Source organism: Cibotium barometz, chromosome 28 (genome assembly GCF_041138505.1).
Source record: "Cibotium barometz isolate CiBa-2024 chromosome 28, ASM4113850v1, whole genome shotgun sequence".
In the NCBI taxonomy this organism is placed as follows: Eukaryota; Viridiplantae; Streptophyta; class Polypodiopsida; order Cyatheales; family Cibotiaceae; genus Cibotium; species Cibotium barometz.
In genome coordinates this window covers 28,592,433-28,614,108 of record NC_141073.1, presented here as the reverse complement: position 1 = coordinate 28,614,108, position 21,676 = coordinate 28,592,433, and the positions used below count along the sequence as shown (strand labels likewise).

Genomic DNA, 21,676 nt, shown 5'->3' with positions numbered 1-21,676 from the left:
CACTAGGGCCACCTCGCGTAAAGTGACAAAATCAAAAAAGAAATTCGATTTTATAGCATAACTATCAGACAAGGCGGCGTTAAATGAACAATCCACATGTCAATTTGTAATTGGTACTGCCATTCTTACCGTTTCACGGCGTGAACTTCTTCGCACTTTTTCACGACGTGAAACACTAAAAATGGTTCACGTCGTGAAACATTGTAGGATGGTTCACGGTGTGAAACATTTTTCTGCAATTTCACGTGGAGTCTATAAGATCGAATTTCTATCTTTAGTGCTCAAACACTCACACATGCACATATGATAATGCATTGCTTTTTCTTTCCCTTTAATCTTACCATGGAAACCATAGGTTCTCCTTGGCACTTTTTGGCATTTTTTGATGTAATCTTTTTAATTCTGTTTGGGAGGCTTTTAGTGTTCCTTCCACCCAATTCATTATTTTTGTTGCGGTGTTTGGTTGTGTATTGCCTATATTTGGGACACCCTTGCCTTTACCTTCACATATCTTGTATAAGTGCTTGAAGTTCTGCCACGTAGTAGGTGCTGGCGATGTCTGACTTTTGAATTGGGCCTTCCCTTGAATATGTTAATTACTTTTTGTCTCCTTCCTCTCTAGTTGATCCTTGAGGTGATTCTTGGGCACCCATTTATGTATGACCTTGTATGTTGGGTATTGTGTAGGTATATTCAATACAGTGGGTGCTTCTCGCGTCGAAGTGATGCTGTTCTTTCTTCCCATTGAATATTGCACTTGTTGGCACTGATCCAGGATCATCCTAAGATCATCTCCTCTTCCATTGTACCTGTAGGCATCATAAACACCTTTCCGACCAAGGGATTATTACTGATGGAAATATTAACATTTGAATACCCTTCGGCCTTAGTGGTTGTTAGGTGCACACTACAAACTTGTGCATTTGTGTGTTCAAGGTTTGGTCTCCCTAAGGCTATCCAAGTATCATATGAGATTAGGTTGTGGCTGGATAAATATGTGAATTTCTCTATGAGCACAAGGAGGAGATCAAGGTTTTAAAATAAAATAAAAAATCACCAAACTTAAGTACACTCTCTTTTTCTCTTCTCTAGGAGTATCATTGATATAAATTTTAATTTCCTCTTGCAATCCTCTTCCTTGTGTCTCTCATGTGTCTAAACATATCACTTATCTCTTTTGAGATACTTTGGTAAAACAATGTCCCAAAACCAATGGAAAGGTAAAACAATGTCCCAAAATCAATGGAAAGGTAAAATAGAAGAATCAAAATTTTATATGGTTGAACACTATAGCTCAACCATATAAAGTTTTACATCTTCCTTTTGTTATCCCTGAAAAAATTCACATGGTTAAATGCTCTAAAGAAGTTTTGGACAATTACCCAAAAAACTTCACATGGTTGAATGCTAGAGGAGTTTTGGACACTAGAAAATATGTGCAAAATCACAAGAGACATTGGAAGGATTAATTAAACATTTATATTAACTTTTACATCATAAGACTCCTAGACAAGAAAAAAGATTGTCTAATCTTTTAGCGTTGCCAAATTGGACCTTGTCCTAATGTATGGTGTGGGAAATGCCATGTAAAAGAAACTTAAATACTGAGGTCTAGGACCATTCCGCGTATCAAAATTCACACCTCAAGGGTCTGTCCGAATAGAGACAATTGACAGCATCCAAATGGAGGGCTATGTCAATGGGAGCAAACTAAAAAAATACTTTGGACCATTAAACCAGGAGATGCTCTTACAAGAACACCTCTTAAAACAACAGAAACAATTAGCAAAAGAAAAGATCTAGCAAGCGCAAGACAAGGCTAAAGCTAGGCAAGCAAAAGCTAAAATGAAAAAGGGCTTGATTCATGTCAACATGGCGTCCATAACCCTTGTGGACGAAGAGGACCATTGGCCAGCAAGACTCAAAATGGGACTCACAACAAATAAGGGCATTACAACAAGTGTTGCATTAATAGATACACACTAATTTATTACTTGTGGTGGGCAAGCCAAATTTACTGCTTTGATTTCACTTGAAAGCATGAGGGAAAATGCATTGGCATGGTCTCTTCTGTGAGAAGTTAATACTAGGACCTATAGACTAGATATGAGTGACTAGATGTAGAGAATTAATAGAATTTATTGATGCTGATAACTTGCTTGTAGTCGTGTGTAAGATGCCTCAAGCTACAAGCATCTTGGTGAGATACATTGACTACAGGTTATTACAGGGCCAAGGGCATGCATAGTAGACTATGGGTGTACATACTCTAGGACATGTGGCATGCCTTGCTAGCAAGACATGAAATGTTCCTTACATTCTCTTTAACATCAAAATAGTTGTACATACTCTAGAACATGCAATATCAATTTCTCATAAAAGGGCTATAGAAATGCAAACTAGTTATTGTAGTCCACATTGCATTCTCCCAAATATTTTAGATAAATTCAATCATCATCAAATATTTTAGATAAATTCAACAATCATCATCATCTACTAGCTTGATTTTAATGTCTTCTTTAGTACATTTTTTCTAACACTCTACACAAATGGCTTTGAAGCACCATGGCAAGAAGTGACCTCTTTTTGGTAAATTATCCTTGCATAGAGGAGCAATGAAGTCCACATGTAACATGCTAGTTAAAAAACACACATAAACTGCAGTCTTGGCTCTATTAGTACAATGGGCCCATGTGATGCTATCAACTGGGTCTCATCAAGTTTTTCCAAGTCTATTAGCCTTTCAGCTAATGCATTCTCAGTCAGACGCTCTTGTACAACAATCCTTAAGCTTGGAACTAGTAGGTATTCCATGGGCATAACTGCTTCAACACCATAAGCTAGACAAAAAGGAGTATATCTTGTCGCTACCTTATATGATGTGTGGTAGGCCCAGAGAGCTGCTGTAAGCTTATGCTCCCAATCTGTTTGATTTGCTTCCATTGTCTTTGTCAGTATGGTACACAAAATCTTATTGGTACTTTCTGCTTTACCATTTGCTTATGGGTAGTAAGGTGATGATTTACGATGGATTACCAAGAATCTTGCACAAGTAATTGATTAATCACCTCATTAATGAAATGCAAGCCGCGATCACTCACCAATTCCAATGGGCAGTCGAATCGTGATATGATTTGTTCATATACAAATTTTACAGTTGTTTGTGCATCAACTTTCTTTGAAGTTCTGGCTTCCGCCCACTTCGTGAAATAATCCATGGCTACGATTATATAGCGGGCATGTGATGGATGAGCCGCTAGACTAATCGGCCCCACAAAATCTATTCCCCATTTCTCGAACAGTTGTCTGACAATGATGGGGGTTAGTGGCATCTTGTCTCTTTTTTGTGGGATAGTGAGACATTGGCATTCTTCACATCCTTTGACAAACCCTATGGCATCCCCGAATAACGTAGGCCACCAGAGTCCAGCTTGGAGTACCTTTTGAGCTATAATTTCTCCAGCAAATGCCTGCCTGCTATCCCAAAATGGGACTCTTCTAGTATGGTCACGAATTCATCCTCTCTTACGCGCTCTCTGAGCACATTGTCTTTGCCCAGTTTATACAATTCTTCAGAAATCAATTGATATGGTGCAGCAAGCTTGATAAGCCTCCGCATCTTATCTTTGTTTAAGGGTATGTCCTGCGGGAAGCCATAAGCCAAATACTCTAAGATTTCATCACTCCACTCAGGTACCATATTGTCTTTGCCCAGTTTATACAATTCTCCAGAAATCAATTGATATGGTGCAGCAAGCTTGATAAGCCTCCGCATCTTATCTATGTCCTGCGGGAAGCCATAAGCCAAATACTCTGAGATTTCATCACTCCACTCAGGTACCATATCCAATTTGAATAGATAACCATCAGGAAGGTCATTCGTCGACACTAGTTGCTGGTTCTCCATTTGGAACTCTGGACAGGTGGTCGGCCAACACATACTGTGTTCCCTTCCTTACCATGACAGTAAAGTCAAATTCGAACAACAATAGTAGCCAACGTGTGATTCTTCCTGTGGTGCAAGGTTTATTCACTAGATATAGCAAAGCTTCATGGTCTACAAAAAATATGAATTTGTTAGCCAAGAGATAATGTCAATATTTCTTGACTGCGTAGACCATGGCTAATCCTTCTCTTTCGGTAGTGGTGTAGTTCACCGTCGCATCATTCAACTGACGAGGACTAGAAAAGCAAACTAGATAGTCCAATTTGAACTCACCAGGTTGGGCTAGCACGCAACCAATGGGAAAATTTGATGCATTGATGTGTACATGAAATATGAGATCCCAATTGGGGGGTCGCGAAATGGGTGCGCTTGCCAAGGCTTGCTTTAGACGATCATAAGCCCCTTGACACTCCTTGGTCCACCACTCAAAGATAATGAGCAGTTTATACAAGGGTTTGGCTATCTCAGCATAAAATACGATGAAACGTCGGTAATAACCCACATGAACCATAAACATTTTTCAGTCCTTTGTAGTTAGTAGGTGGTGGTAGCTCCAGGATCAGCTTGACCTTGCTATCATCTATGGATATACCATTTTTTGAGACTATGTGCCCCAGTATCACACCATGCTTGATCCAGAATTGGCACTTCAAGGGGTTTAATGAAATCTGATATAATCGGCAACGTTCAAACACTTTCCTCAAGTAGGTCAAATGATCTTCCCATCGAGAATGTGCACATAGATCATCAATGAACACTTCCAACCACTTTTGCAAGTAGTCCTTAAAAGCTGTGCACATTAATCGTTGAAAGGTCGTCGGGGAATTTGTGAGACCGAACGGCATGACCTTGTAAGCAAATGTCCCCCACATAGTGTTGAAGGCTATCTTATGTTGGTCTTCTGGTGCTATGGACACCTAATTGTACCCGAAAAACCCATCCAAGAAGCTGTACACTTCCCTCCCAGCCACTCTTTCCAAGACATGTTCGGTATATGGTAATGGGTAATGGTCCTTCCGAGTGGCTGCATTCACTTTCTTAAGATCGACACATACTCTCAATTTTCCATTCTTTCTAGGCACTATTACAATAGGTGACAACCAATCCGTATGTTCGATCTCATAGATAAAGTCAGCATCAATGAGCTTATCAATATCCTCCTTTACAATTGCTGCATACTTTGGATTCATCTGGTATGGTTTTTGCTGGTAGCCATGAGCCTTCCATAATTGGAATCGTATGTTGCACCACCTCTGGCGCGGTACCCCTTTCATTTCCTTGTAACTCTAGGCGAAACAATCCTTGTATTCCTTGAGGAGAGCAATGAGCTGTTCTTCTTCTATAGAGGTCAAATCTTTAGCAATGTATACAGGCCTTGCTTCTTCCCCTGGTCCCGCAATATTAACCTCCTTGACTTCTGTCGAGCCATTGTATGATATCAACAGCACTTCCTCTTTTATCCTAGTGGCTGTTAGCACCCTCCGATCATCTATTGTTGTATAGTTCTTAAAATGATCGGGCATTGAAAGCACATCCATTTTATCCTCATTGTCCTTTTTGGTTTTTTCCATGATCTTCTTAGCCTCACACTCTGCCTTTGCCAAGGCTTTGTTGCGTTTTTGGTGTCCTGCTTTTTTAAGTTTGGGTGTATCGGTTTCCTAAAGGGTGATTTTCTCTCTTGATCCTTCCCTTCCAATGATATTTTGCTCAACTCTTCGCCCTAATCCTTTGAGAATTCATCATGTACCCTTGTAGCCTCAAGGTATCTCAACCATTGGGCATTCGTAGGTTTGCTTCGTGTAGCAAGGCGTTTTGTTGAGCTAGGTACCGGTTTTGTCTCCGCCATCGTCTGAGACATGTTGATCACTGGTATAGCACTTCATGTCACCGTACCTTCTGTTCTCTCTTTTTGATTCCTCATCCATGGTTTGCTAGTTAACCATGTAGATAGAAGTCATAAGGATGGTTCCAGATTCCAAATATCGGGCTCCCTTGGGTTAAGCATTACATCAATTATAGCCAACAGATGCATCCAATTCTCATTGAAGTCTAGGGGAGGTAATGATGCATACATTCTTGTTTCCTCCTCCTCCTTGGTCTCCCCATCTGTAGGTTGGCATATTTGTAAGGATGTGGTTCGCTCCATTGTGACTAAGTCATTACCGAACAATTGCCCTTCCATGGGGTGTGCTTTCCATGCTCTTAGATCAATCTTCAAGATTTGTGAGTCCTTGCGGACATATACATGGTCCAAGGCCCAATCATGCACCAATTTGTATTCTCTCATGAAGGGTCATCCCAATATTATGTCATATGTATCAGGTTGGCATAGGAAGTCCATGACCACAAATGTATGACGATAGCAAAACGTAAAAAGTCTCGACTTAACATTTTCCAAGAGCCTAATGGGTCTCGAAGATGTTCCATCAGCCATCTTAAATGATTAGATCTGCTCTTTTTAAAATAGATTCCCCCCAGTTTTCCCAGTAACGTTTGGTAATGATGCTGACACCTACCCCACCATCCAGGATAGCCAATGCTTGGTATCCATTATGATGAATCGGGATGGTAGCATTCGTGTCGTCACTCTCATAGTAGCGTCCCAATTGGTTAACTAGTATTTTAACGACTTGCGTTTCCTTTGTATGCTTCAAGGGTATTTCTGCCCAAAGGTGGCAGAGCCTCATCAATATTATTAGCTGGCCTTAGTCCTCCCTTGACCCATTCTTTTCCATCTGTCCCCATAAGGTGGGTGAATTGCGTAACAGTTTCCCCAAGGGCATCTGGACAGGTGTGGATAGTACAGCCGCGGGCGAGGCTTCCTATATCCCTAGGTTCCTTTGATCTAGAGTGTTCTTCCCATCGAGGGGTCTCGTACTCTTCCAAGGGAAAGGAATGAATAGATTCCCCCAACTCATTTTCCTCAAACATTCTAGTCATTGTGTTTTTTTGGGAGTCCTCTTCAGCTCCTTCGGAATCGAGGTTTTCATGTTCAAGACCTTATTCCGGGGTAGTTCATCTCGTGGATGGTATTCCTTACTTAACTGGCCCTTGGCTTAGTTTCATGAAGTTGTTGGTACTCATTAGGAAAAAAGGGAGCTCATTTTGGGGCCTTTTATGGTTTGGAAAAATAAGCTCTCAACCAATCAACAGAGGGCCAACGTAACGTTGGAAATTCACAAAAATAAGAGAAAATAGATAAAAGAAACAATATTTTATGTAGGTACAAGCATGCTACATTAATGTGGAGATTGGTTTTCTATTCTCACAAGAGCTTTGGACATGAAGATAGAATCAAGTCTGACATTTTCTTTGACAAGGGCCTTCCCGCTTCCACCTTCCTTTGAACTTTGAAATGTTGTGCTACCTTTCCTTCGAAAGGTCTACCATTCTACACCACTACCTCATTGTGCAGCAGCCTCTTCTTTTCCAAAATTGCTCCCTTGATCCTGTTTGGCTTAGAGTAAGATGTTTCTTGTCAACTGTCTGTCTGCCCACTTTCTCTTTCTTGAAACTTCACTTTGTTATCTTGTTTACATTACTTTGCTGTGGTTACAGATTCACAAGGTCTCCATGGTGAATAAAAACTATGGCCGTTCTTGTGGAAGACGCTCTGTGGATGATAATGCTATGAAGGCATAATTATACCACACATCCTTACCCCGTCGACCTGCTTCTTCTATTTCTTCGGTAGAGAATTCAAGTACAGTCAAAACGGAAGGAACTTGGGAAAGGTTTAGTGTTTCGAAAGGAGCATGGGTGCTCATGCAACCTAGCAAAAGAAAGAGACCCCAGACAAAAAACATTTTCTTGGCATCATGGAAGGGAAGAGTACGAGATTTTAAAATCACCAGAGGGAAGATATCGGTGAAAGAAGTTTTGATTCAGCATGTGTACATGCATAAAGAACTTGTCTTGTGAGACTATCCAAATGATCTTCCGCAACACAGGCCTAATTGTATATTTTTCTATTGTGGTTTTGTTCTTTATGAGGTGTATGGATTTTTAAGATAAAGCTTTCTTTCTTTGCTTATTGACATTCTTGTGTTATTTTATTTCAGATTTATACCCTTCATCGTATGAGACATGGCAAAACATCGATTGTATTCTGGGATTTATAGATGTTTTGCATGGATCGATAGGAGAACAACAATACCAAGGTCGATGTGCAACAGAGCTATCTCAATCCGGTATATTTTTTACTGATCATTTTTATCAGTTTACTGGACAATGCTAACACACATGGTGTGTTAAGAAAACAAGACCTTCCGGCATGGAATTCAGTGGATTGGCCTCTCCCACATTTTAGTGTTACAGAGGCATATAGGGCCAAGCTTTTCAAAGAAGTACACAAAGCTCTGAGGCCCAATATTGCCACAAGGATAATAAAAATTTCTTTATGCATGCCTCTCACAGTTTTTGTAGACTTGTTTAATACCTTTCCATTGAAGGTTTCAAAAACAATGTTCACAATTAAAGCAACAAGTCTGGCATGCATGCCACAATTTTTGGATAAAGGTTGGGATAAGAAGACATGTAGTTTAGTGTTTTGTGAGGTTGTCCAACCTTCTATGCAACTGAAGTACATGGTTGCATCACAAAATTTTATTTTTTCTTTTTATTATAAGCGCAGTCGAATGCTAGGTACAAAACTAGTCCCAATGGATCAAGATGAAGATTCTTTTGGGGCAGAAAATAAACTTCTTGATATTGATGTTGTTGAGAATGGTGATGTGCTAGTCAATATCTCATTAAGACAATGTTGCTCCCTAGCTCAATTGCGCAATGACATTCTGTTTGAGACAGAAGGTTCTATTTCAAAGGACTTTTTATTTATCTACAACAATAAGAAGGTATACCATCTGACTTATCCTAGTCTCATTAAGCACTGCTATTAGTTTACTTTACCCTATTGTTTCATATTGCTTTTTTGCAGGTGCTCAAAAGAAGAGAGAGTTCAATAAAATGCAAAGACATTGAAAATTTGAAAATTGAGATAACACAGACTCCATAAACAAAGGTATTATATTCAATAAAGTAAAATTCTGTACAGAAGTGTTTAATTATATATGTAGAACATATTCTTGACAACCATTTTCTATTTATCTACTACTACAGACTGATCTAGAGGCTGCTCTACATGGTCCAAGCTCACCGTATCATCTTTATTTGGAGAATCTATTTTCTGCTGCTCCATCTTGTCGTGTTGTAAACAAAGGCAACAACGTATCAAATACATCCCGTGAGCTCACACTTGTCTCTTTGGTACATGATAACAAAGGCTGCACAGCATCTTCCACAAAAACAACATCTCGACTAATCAAGATACGCTTTGAACCAATTGTTGGAATTAGGATTACAGAAAAGCACACAAAGCTTGGAGAAGAAGAAGCAAGAATGCACACAATACACAGTGTATTAGATTGTGTCAATGTACAAAAGATAAGTTAGCCCTAGAATGATGGGCGTATATACAAGCCAGGGGAAAAAACCTCCTAAGGAGGGAAAAAGTGCCTCGGCGGTGCTAAGTGTGTTTACACACATCACTGTCTATATATATGGCAACATCTAAATTTTTCATGATTTTGTCGTTCAGACACTAAAAAATGAGCCGTTTTTGGGCTATTTTGGATGATTTTTAGTTCTTTAAGGTCTGTTTTTTGCCTCAATTTTCAGGTCGAATTTTGAGGCTACTGGTCGGAGGCCAAAATGATGAATTTTACCTCGGATGCTCAAGACCAATTTCGAAGAGCTTGATGTCGACTAAAATGCGTTCAATTGGATTCATAGTTTAGGAGATATGAGTCTCCAAATAGGACTGTTTTCTAGACCTTTTTTTTTCCCATGGACCTGTTTCATGACGTGAAAGGGTCTCACGAACGTGAAATGGATCTCACAGACTTAATTAAATTTAATTAATTATTATTTTTTAACGTGGGGGCCTGTTTCACGACGTAAACTAGGTAGTTCTCGAAATTCTTTTTCCTCGCAGGGCCTATTTTATGACGTGAAATAGACCCATTTCACGATGTGAACTAGGTAGTTTATGGATTTTTTTCACGTGGGGCTATTTTACGACGTGAAATAGACCCGTTTCACGATGCGAACTAGGTAGTTCACGTTTTATTTATTTATTTATTTTGGAGTCTAGTGGGAAATTCGAGTTTTCTTGTGTGGAGGGAATATTTTTTGAATTTTAAATTGGGGAGATATGGGCATTTTTCTAAAAAGGTAAGGGAATAAAAAAAAGTCGACACTTTTATGACACCCCCTTACGCCCTTCATAAATGACCCCAACACTTTTATGACACCTCCTTACACCCTTCATAAAATGACCCCCAAAAAGGACAAATTGAGAACTCATTGGCATCTTTTCATTCAATGCTTCATTAGCCTTGACGAGTTATGGGAAAAAGTGCTTAATAATTAATGAAAAATTAATCCTTCCACTAATCTTTCCCCTTTTTGGACTAAGTAAGAGCTCTAATTAACCACTAATCACTATTTAATTCACACCATTGAATACATTATTGGATAGGGCATGGAATTGCTAAGCTATGTGCCTCAACTAATATGTAAATTAGTCTATAATTAGAGATTAATTAAACTCTTAATTGTAGTCTCTTCTCCTTACGCAAAGTTATACAAAGCGAGGGAAATTCCTCTAATTGACACGAAGAAATTAATGTACTTAGGTGTTTTGATGCATCTAGATACTCTCAAAACACTCAAAAACACTAATTTTGACCTCTTACATGATCAATTTTGATCTCGAAAAATACATTTTCTAGTTTTTTTTGTCTCTTGAACAACTGGACTAATCACCCCTTAATGACAAAAACCAGTCAATTAAGGAAGATTAGTCGATTTCAAGAGTTTTTCAATGTTTTTGAGAAATTTTTTATATGATTAAGCTATTCCTAATACTTGCAAACACTCTAATGCATACAAATCAAACAAAAAAACATACAAATCAAACAAAAATTAATGATTTTAGCTCTATGTTTACTCTAAAGAGAGCTAAAAATCACAAAATTGCAATGCATTGCATTGTTTGATGCAGCACATGCAAACCGAACCTAACACACTCTATGTGCACACTTAACAGACACTAAAAACCAGATCAAAACTAACAATACAACACATTTAAGCCAAAAAAATCATTCTTTTAAAAGATAAAAAAAGAGCTATTTCTCACAAAATCACACACAAATCTCCATCAAAACCACGTCTTTTTCATAGAGAACCACTAATCAAGACAATGGGCAATGGGTAATGCTTAGATTAGAGAAAAATGATGAAAAAAGTCACACACAAATCTCCATCAAAACCACGTCTTTTTCATAGAGAACCACTAATCAAGACAATGGGCAATGGGTAATGCTTAGATTAGAGAAAAATGATAGAAAAAGTCAAGGGTTGATTCCCCAGCGGCACCAAAAATGTATGGCTCACCCAAACCTCCCTTGAAACACATCCAACAAGAAGATTACTTGGTGAACCGCAACTGTCGTGAGGATCTTTCCAATGACTAAGCTCGTATCCCTTAAGGTATCCAAGCTCTACAACTCCTTGAGAAGCAATTCCACCGCACCCCCCCGAGCGTTGTCACACACACACTGTCACATTGCACTACGTGTACTCGTCCCTCCTCTCACCTCACTTCACTCACACACACACTCACTAGCATGGATTAGAGAGAGATTAGCAAGTGGATTAGCAAGAGCAAGACTCTATTGCACAATGAGAGAGTCCTTTGTATTATGAGAGATATTCACTTATATACATGGCCATAAGTGTTCACACTCACTTAAACTGTGGCCGGCCAGATACTTTAGGCTCATAAGAGGCCTAATGCTATTACAATGACTACTCTCATAATATATCCATGAAGTACATCACTTGGGACTTCATCCTAACTTGCTACCACACGCTCTTGAAGCGAAAATTGCCATAAGTATTCCATAGGACCATTATGGCGCCTGTCTAAGTTGTAGATTTGGACACCATTGCTTCATATCTTGAATGTATAACCTTTTGGTGTATCTACGTTGACTCCTTGATATAAGATAATGGCAGTAGCTCTTGTTAACCTATGAATGGGTTAACAACATCATAGTTCTTAGTGATGCTGTGATGGTACCCTTGCTCACGCATCATAGTTCTTAGCGATGTTGCGATGGCACCCCACATTAGAAGCCACAGGTTCTTTCAAGCTGGTAAGGTAAGACATGTCTACAGAGTTGGAGTTGTAGTTGAAGCAACTTTTCATGCTCAAGCTTCAGTTGGAGCTCTTTTTTGGATTTTTGCATCAACAGGTTGAGTAGAGAGAGAGGATGTGGGCTTTCAAGCTGGTAAGGTAAGACATGTCTACAGAGTTGGAGCAACTTTTCATGCTCAAGCTTCAGTTGGAGCTCTTTTTTGGGTTTTTGCATCAGCAGGTTGAGTAGAGAGAGAGAGGATGTGGGCTTTCTCCATTTGGGCATGGTAATTATTGGCCATTTTTCCTCTCAATAATTGCAAACACCTTGCCGTTTTGATAGTGGTGGTTGTGTCCATTCAGTTTGTAATTATTGGCCACTTTTCCTCTCAACAATTGGAAGCACCTAGCCGTTTAGACAAGTGGCTATGGTAGACAAGGGAACACCACATGTAAGCACTAGAGATAATCATCGTTTACAAATCACTCTAGAAGAAACTAAAACCACTATAACCTAACCTAATACTCCTCTTCATCTGCACCTTCGTCATCTAGATGGTATGTCCAGAGTCCTCACTGCTCACAAAGCGAGACGGATGTAGAGACAGAGTGGAGCACAAACACAAGGTGAGAGATAATAGAACGAATAGGTGAGAGATAATAGAACGAATACAACACAAGAGAGATGAGACTGCAACAAAGGAATAAGACACTTGCACTGCTCAAGAAACATTGATACAAGTCTGCCATTGAACCATGCACACTCAGTAGGGGTCATAGTGGAAAGGAAGACATATAACTCAAGATGGAGGTAAGTGACTGCTCAAGACGAGCCAAGTCACTGCTGTCTGCAGACATAGACTTCAAGAGTATATCAGAAGAGATATCTAGCTCGCACGGATGAGTCCACTCTCCTTAGGATGCGTTAAGAAGACATACGCCCTCGCGGTTGAGTCGGTGGCATCCTCTATCTATGGAAGATGCCCTTGGCACGACGATATCTGTGGAAGAATCTCCTATCCTGAGAAGATGCCGTTGGAGTGACAGTGCGGCGGCAGCCTTGGTCGTCGGAGTGTTAGTGCAGCACCTTTAATGCTAATGCTTGCACCACTACTTTTGGTGGCTGGTTCCTTTGGTTGACCACTGTGGGCACCCTTGGTGGCTACAGGTTGCCCACTAGAGTGCTCACCGTCCTCGATGAGGAAAGAAGGAAAGAAATGGTTCGCAAGAAATTTGGGCATGCTGATGAAAAATATATAATGTTTTTTTTTTTTGTAGGATTCTGTAGTACTAATTCTGCATTAGGAATTCCGCCCCCTTACACCAAACTTCGGGGGCTCTGACACAATCGGCAATTAGTAGGGACTATGCATTCAGTTGCTCTCACAACCAGCTCAAGCATAAAATGTGGACTCAAGGTCACGCACATGAGCTGGTCTGATTGAAGTCTAACCATACAATTACCTAGCTGATGCTATCAGAATTAGGGGCATAGGTCTGAAAGAATTCTGTGAGATAGGTACTTTGGTAAACCCGGCCAAGGAAGTAAACCCGGCCATTGCTGCCTTCCCAATGTAGTTGTGCCTATAGCTGATGCATTGCTACCCCACAATGGTGCCTGTTTGCTGGTCAGGCTGATAAGCTTGTCAGGTTTCAAGATGCAATAGGAATGCATTCCGTGTTCGCATAGTACAAACCAATGGAGAGGTTGTCGTTCGACCAAGGAAAGGGGTTGCTTGGTGACTCAGAGGGGGTTGAATAATGAGGCAGAGGATGGGGTTGTGGAGGGTAGAGGAGTTAGAGGAGTCAGATGAATCAGAGGAATCAAGGAAGGTGGGGAATCAGAGGAGGCAGTGAAGAGGATTGAGAAGGTTCAAAGGAATCAGAGGAGGCAGGGAAGAGGATGAAGAAGGTTCAAAGGAATCAGAGGAGTCAGGTGCAACGAAACCAGAAGACCCTTTTTCTTATCTTCTCTTTTTTTGTTCGTCTATTTGTTTTTTTATTAATGGGAACAAGCCCTTTTTATACAACTTTAAGGCAACTTCACACCTATATGTATATGGGATAACTCACACATGCACATCTTCTCTCTCCTTTCTCATTACAACCATGATTGCAATTCATATATCCAGGCAAACCACCCTACTACATATGGTACATATGTGACGCCAATGATGATTTCAATGACGAGGAACACATCCATGGACGAGGAGCATCCATGTAGCAAGAGGTTATTTTTATGCCATAAAATTTGTAGGCTCACTTACGAGGCAGAGGATAGTTCTCTCTCTCTCTCTCTCTCTACTTATACATCTTGTAGGCTCACTTACGAGGCAGAGGACGTCATTCGAATAGACTTTGGAATATGGATAAGACAGCCAAATGGTGGAAACAAACTCTCCAACAAATGTGGACTAATAAATTGCCATTAAAGCATAGAGTTTTCCTTGAGTGCTACCTATTGGTGAAACTGTAGCTGAAAGAAGGATAACTTCTGCTTCTTCTATTAGATACTCAAATCGCAATGAGACTATCTCATTTGTTTTGGTCTTGTTTGTATACCAAAGATTTCTTGCTCAGATTATCTGTTTCTTTGGTTGCCATATTTTCAGGATGTTATTTTTCCAAGCATTTCTAGATTTTTGGAAGATATCACCAAAGATTGGCTGATTATGCAAGTTTCCTTGCTTGGACATCCTTTTGGGAACTTAGGACAATCTTAATTAGCCGCAATAATCTAATTTTTCACTCTTCACAGATTGACAAGTACTCACACTTCCGCCAATCATTATATGATTGCCATAGAGTACAAGAGCTGGACCAGCTCCAGTTATACTTGTTTGCTTAATGTTTCTGATCTTCAAGAAGTTTGCCTCACTTTGGAGGGCTTCTTTCTTTGTACAGCAAAGTAATACCTTTTACAAAAAAAAAAAAGTGTGTGCATACCCACGAATAGAATAGAAGACCCCTTCTACGCGTAGAATGTGAGAGCAGAGTTTAAAATGTGAGATAAAGATTCAATGAATGAGTAGACAATAAAATGTGGGCTAGAGGAGATAAAGATTTAAATGAATGAATAGACAATAAAATATGAGATAAAGGTTCTACTCTACAAAGGTTATTGATTGGACAATGACAAAATAGATCCAATCTATAATTGCTTTGATGACCTCTCACTCTCTTACATACTCAATAGCACACTCTTTCCAATTCTTCCAGACTACTCAAAATTTTAATTTAACTAGATAAGCCAAGTAAGCTTACTAATAAATGCACCAAACCCTTCCCAAAATGACTCACTATTTGCACCAAACCATTTACATCCTCTTTCATAGAATGTAGCCACTCAATTTGAAAGACCTTACATGGCCTGGCACAATTTTAAAAGCTCAAATTATCACTATTAACATTTTATGCCTAGTCATTAGTGTTCTTTGTTTCACCACGCATACAGATACAGAAGCTCTTAAGCAAAACAAACTACATGCCTTAGTATAAAGTGCAAAAATTACATTTAGACAAAGGCACCAAGAGGGCGTTCAATAAATGATCCTACTTTTAACACACTAAACTTGGATTCTACTAAAGTTTGGCATCAAAAGATAGTTCTCACCAAAAGACAAGCCTTTTGTGTGCAATGATAGTAATTATTGCTTTGTGAGAAGTTTTAAAGCCTGTTTAATCATATACAACAATATGAGTAGGGAGATGGATCTTAACAAGTGCAAACTCTTTAGCAGAAACAGTCCATAAATATCCACTCCATAGCCCTTGCTACAATGAACACAGCTTACTCACGGGCACCTTTTCCCTGTGATGACTGGACACAGGTTTTTTCTCCGTGTGAACACACTTATGTGTGTTAGGCACCTTGTCCTAGGCTACTTTATGTACTCTTATTGTACTTTCATTTCATTATCGAGTACATCTTTTCCAGCACTCTTGAGCTTCATATATTCTGCTCTCTTGCATTTGGTGTGTGTGTTTGTGTGTGTCTGTGTGCAGGCTTCTTCCCTCATACCCAACATTGGTATCAAAGCTGGTTAGGGTTAGGGCTTTGTTGCATTAGGGTTTTTAGGTTAGGATTAGGGTTTTGCTGTCTAGGGTTAGGGTTCTTCCCGCCGCCGCTGCCCTCAGCTGTGCGTCGCCGCCGCCCTGTCCTCCACCTACAGAACCGACGCCCCTGTTCGCCGCCATCGCCGCCGCCTTGTCCAGCGCCTACACATCCGCCGCCCCCTGTTCGCTACCGACGCCCCTCAGATCCTGCGCCTTTAGATTGGCCGCCGCCCATTTGATCTGAGCCGCCCTCTACGTGCATCGCCACCGGCCAGATCTACGCCTGTGCGAAGCGTCGTCGCCGTCGCTTCCAATGCCGACACCAGATCCGTCGCCTGCGCCGCCTGTACGGCTCTACGTCGATTGTACCTGCATCGTGCGCCGTCCAGATATGATGCCCTACATTGTACGATGCCTAGATCTGAAGTTGCCCTGACCTGTGCTGTGCTGCAATGAGACTATCTCATTTGTTTTGGTCTTGTTTGTATACCAAAGATTTCTTGCTCAAATTATCTGTTTCTTTGGTTGCCATATTTTTAGGATGTTATTTTTCCAAGCATTTCTAGATCTTTGGAAGATATCACCAAAGATTGGCTGATTATGCAAGTTTCCTTGCTTGGACATCCTTTTGGGAACTTAGGACACTCTTAATTAGCCGCAATCATCTAATTTTTCACTCTTCACAGATTGACAAGTACTCACACTTCCGCCAATCATTATATCATTGCCATAGACTACAAGAGCTGGATTAGCTCCAGTTATACTTGTTTGCTTAATGTTTTTGATCTTCAAGAAGTTTGCCTCACTTTGGAGGGCTTCTTTCTTTGTACAACAAAGTAATACCTTTTACAAAAAAAAAAAAAGTGTGCATACCCACGAATAGAATAGAAGACCCCTTCTACGCTTAGAATGTGAGAGCAGAGTTTAAAATGTGAGATAAAGATTCAATGAATGAGTAGACAATAAAATGTGGGCTAGAGGAGATAAAGATTTAAATGAATGAATAGACAATAAAATATGAGATAAAGGTTCTACTCTACAAAGGTTATTGATTGGACAATGACAAAATAGATCCAATCTATAATTGCTTTGATGACCTCTCACTCTCTTACATACTCAATAGCACACTCTTTCCAATTCTTCCAGACTACTCAAAATTTTAATTTAGCTAGATAAGCCAAGTAAGCTTACTAATAAATGCACCAAACCCTTCCCAAAATGACTCACTATTTGCACCAAACCATTTACATCCTCTTTCATAGAATGTAGCCACTCAATTTGAAAGACCTTACATGGCCTGGCACAATTTTAAAAGCTCAAATTATCACTATTAACATTTTATGCCTAGTCATTAGTGTTCTTTGTTTCACCACGCATACAGATACAGAAGCTCTTAAGCAAAACAAATTACATGCCTTAGTATAAAGTGCAAAAATTACATTTAGACAAAGGCACCCCGGCCAGATCTACGCCTTTGCGCAGCGCCGCTACCGTCGCTTCCAATGCTAACACCAGATCCCTCGCCTGCGCCGCCTGTACGGCTCTACGTCGATTGTACCTGCGTCGTACGCCGTCCAGATCTGACGCCCTACATCGTACGATGCCTAGATCTGAAGTTGCCCTGACCTGTGTTGTGCTGATTCTGCAATGAGACTATCTCATTTATTTTGGTCTTGTTTGGATACCAAAGATTTCTTGCTCAGATTATTTCTTTGGTTGCCATATTTTCAGGATGTTATTTTTCCAAGCATTTCTAGATCTTTGGAAGATATCACCAAAGATTGGCTGATTATGCAAGTTTCCTTGCTTGGACATCCTTTTGGGAACTTTGGACACTCTTAATTAGCCGCAATCATCTAATTTTTCACTCTTTACAGATTGACAAGTACTCACACTTCCGCCAATCTTTATATGATTGCCATAGACTGCAAGAGCTAGACTAGCTCCAGTTATACTTGTTTGCTTAATGTTTCTGATCTTCAAGAAGTTGGAGGGCTTCTTTCTTTGTACAGCAAAGTAACAGAACATAGCTTTTACACACAAAAAAAAAGTGTGTGCATACCCACGAATAGAATAGAAGCCCCCTTCTAGGGGTAGAATGTGAGAGCATAGTTTAAAATGTGAGATAAAGATTCAATGAATGGGTAGACAATAAAATGTGGGCTAGAGGAGATAAAGATTTAAATGAATGAGTAGACAATAAAATGTGAGATAAAGGTTCTACTCTACAAAGGTTATTGATTGGACAATTACAAAATAGATCCAATCTATAATTGCTTTGATGACCTCTCACTCTCTTACATACTCAATAGCACACTCTTTCCAATTCTTCCAGACTACTCAAAATTTTAATTTAACTAGATAAGCTAAGTAAGCTTACTAATAAATGCACCAAACCCTTCCCACTATTTGCACCAAACCATTTACATCCTCTTTCATAGAATGTAGCCACTCAATTTGAAAGACCTTATATGGCCTCCACAATTTTAAAAGCTCAAATTATCACTATTAACATTTTATGCCTAGTCATTAGTGTTCTTTATTTCACCACGCATACAGATACAGAAGCTCTTAAGCAAAACAGATTACATGCCTTAGTATTAAGTACAAAAATTACATTTAGACAAAGGCACAAGAGGGCGTTCAATAAATGATCCTACTTTAAACACACTAAACTTGGCTTCTACTAAAGTTTGGCATCAAAAGATAGTTCTCACCAAAAGACAAGCCTTTTGTGTGCAATGATAGTAATTATTGCTTTGTGAGAAGTTTTAAAGCCTGTTTAATCATATACAACAATATGAGTAGGGAGATGGATCTTGACAAGTGCAAACTCTTTAGCGGAAACAGTCCATAAATATCCACTCCATAGCCCTTGCTACAGTGAGAAGCTTAAGGTAATGCATGCCTGCAAATCTTTCAGAAACCCCTTGGAGAGGACTGATGATGGCAGTTGATTGAACGTCAACATACCCGCTTCCATCTTCTGCTGGCTTCATTATCAAGTCACTGTCTATCCAATCCTGGGCAGAAGACTTAACCACCAAATCCTCTATAAACCGCAGCTTCTTGCCGTGTTCCTCAAACCTCCTCCTCGTGGCTTCAGGGACCAATGCAAGGGCTTGAGCAAAGGCTTTCTCATTGAAAGATGCCCCAATAGAAAGAGGTTCTTCCGGCTGCTGCTCACTATTTTCAAATGCTACTGCCACTGCTTCCCGGCTCTTCATTTTAACCCATATGCTGCTTATAAAGTTGTACTTTCTCCCAGGAGAAAGATACACGTTGATGGTAATGTGTCGGGAGAGTATATTGATTGATGGCTTTGAGTAGATGAAATTATCCTTATAATCATGTTGCACCACTCCAATATTACTCTCTGCAAGACCTGGTAATGCAGCAAGCTCCAGCTGCATCTGCTTGACGCCTCTACCTGGCTCCTCTATAGCCTCCCAAAAAGTTTTGTAAAGCTCGTGGGTTTGCCTGACCGCCTCCGTCAAAACAGTAAGTGCACCTGCAGAAGTGTCACTATTTGGGCGATTCACATGCACCGTGAGGAAAGATGACATCACATCTGCTGAGACCGCCCTTGCCTGCTCTGGTGAAATAAGGGCATCAAGGTCTCCTCTTGCTTTGTTGGGAATGTTATGACTAAATTGAGCATGATTCATGCCTGGGACTATCACCACAGGTTTAACCACGTTTACAAAATAATCCCCCAGCTCATCTTTTACGGCATTCACTTCACCAGCATGCTTTACAATGGCTGCAAGAGTGATCTGTCCATCAAGCTCTCCACACAGTGTAAGGACAGGCTTTGGATACTGCACCAGATTGTCTGGGTTGGTGTGGAAGCAGCTGCCCAACTGGATGTATCCATCTGCTCGTTTCATTGCTACAGAACGGGCTTCCCACGCTCCCCAGCTGTAGATATCAAATTAAAGAGGCTATTCATGTTTTGCCACATGTGATATCAATCAAAGTAAAAGTAAGAGGTGATGACAATTCACCTGTGACCACCAAAGAAAATATTTTGAGAAGGGTATTGCCCAGTTTGAAACCCCATTTGTTTAACTCTTTCTAGCACTCCATCGAAGCTGGCCTCGACCATGGGCATCATCACCAGGGTATTTCCAGGATCCAGAACCACCACCCAAAGCCTAAAGCCACACCTGGACTGGATTGCTTTGAGAAGGGGGAAATAATGAGCAGGCGCAGTGAATGCACCTGGCAGAAAGTACAAAAGCACATCACTCCCTTCCTTTTTGATTGGCTCCAGTATCTGCCATTGCAGACAAATGTAAGTCAGGTCAAGATGAAATCAGCATAAATCACTGTGATTCATAATAAGCTGGATATAAATCATGCATTCGCATTGAGCCCACATACATCTGAGCCATTCTTGATGAGCTGGTCATACATCCATACGATTTGTAATGAACATCAATAGCATTTGGGACAAAACATTGACGTCAATGGCATTCATGACCAGCGTGACATACATTAAACGCCATTCGTAGGGAGCCAGCCATACATCAATGGGCATACTTCAATGCCATGCGTCGGGAGCGCATACATAGATGCCATTCATGATGAGCTCAGCAAACCGCAATGGCCCTTGTGCAAGCCTCATGACTTAGAAGGTGTTATGGGCATGCAGGAATGGGTGTTATAATGCAAGATGGATTGAACGCAGACGAGCCATTGCAAGAGGTAGAGAGCACTTACATGGGCAGAAGAGGAGACATCAACGTTGGAGGAGGTGCCATCAGTGGAAGGGATGGAAGCTGTGAAAGATGAGGCCATGGCGGGGGGGAAAGGAATCCCTAAACTTCGAAGCTGCTTCTTTTTCTTCTGCTGCAGCAACAGAAGCAAAGGAAACGTGCTGGCGGTGGCGGTGGCGGTGGCGGTGCTCCTCCTCCTCTTGAAGAAGAGGAAAGGTGAAGCAGGAGTATGCGAGGGGAACACCGATGACGATGAAGAACAGGAACGAGGTGAAAGAGATGAACCTCCACGGCAGGGAGCGGCGGACGGCGGACACGCAGCATCCATTCCTCCTTGCGGTGGTGGGCACCCTCACCAATTTGTGGATTTGAACCTTGGTCCTTCTCCTTTACCCACCATTTGCTCAAAAATAGGCTTTGAAGCATGTTATTTTTTGCTTTGTTGAAAATCCATTAATTCTTGTTTATCCAGACGTTCTAGAAGTTTTCCCACATGGCTGTGGAGCAACCAACTGAAACTTGTAAGAGTACATCCTTCCAAGTGAGTTCACGGTTGAAAACAGGGCGTATGCACTCTTGCAAGGGCTCCAGCTCATCAGTGTTGTTCGGGCATGATCCCCTTTTTAGATAGTTTGTGGGCGGCATGAACAAATTCCTTTCCACCGTGACTGTAATTGTTTAGAGCTAGCGAGAACCAAATCGAGTCCAGATGGAGAACTCCCCCAAACCTCCTACACGTTTGTTGATTAATAC

The 21,676-nt window shown here is 40.6% G+C and overlaps 1 protein-coding gene across 1 annotated transcript; it reads right to left on the bottom strand.

The window, feature by feature from the left end:
* Positions 1-18,932: 18,932 nt before the first annotated feature.
* Positions 18,933-21,266, bottom strand: LOC147622711 (uncharacterized). Its single transcript, XM_086822317.1, has 3 exons — positions 20,928-21,266; positions 20,210-20,481; positions 18,933-20,123 (listed from the first exon to the last, which is right to left on the bottom strand). The coding sequence occupies exons 1-3, from the start codon at positions 21,249-21,251 to the stop codon at positions 19,040-19,042; spliced, it is 1,680 nt and encodes a 559-aa protein (XP_086678443.1). The 5' UTR covers positions 21,252-21,266; the 3' UTR covers positions 18,933-19,039.
* Positions 21,267-21,676: the final 410 nt, after the last annotated feature.

Excerpts from the sequence above, each read along its gene's own strand:
- LOC147622711 (XM_086822317.1), bottom strand. The coding sequence starts at position 21,251 with ATGGATGCTGCGTGTCCGCCGTCCGCCGCTCCCTGCCGTGGAGGTTCA. Across the intron at positions 20,482-20,927 it reads ATGTCTCCTCTTCTGCCCAT|ATACTGGAGCCAATCAAAAA; the intron begins GTAAGTGCTCTC and ends CTGCAATGGCAG. Across the intron at positions 20,124-20,209 it reads ATTTTCTTTGGTGGTCACAG|CTGGGGAGCGTGGGAAGCCC; the intron begins GTGAATTGTCAT and ends TGATATCTACAG.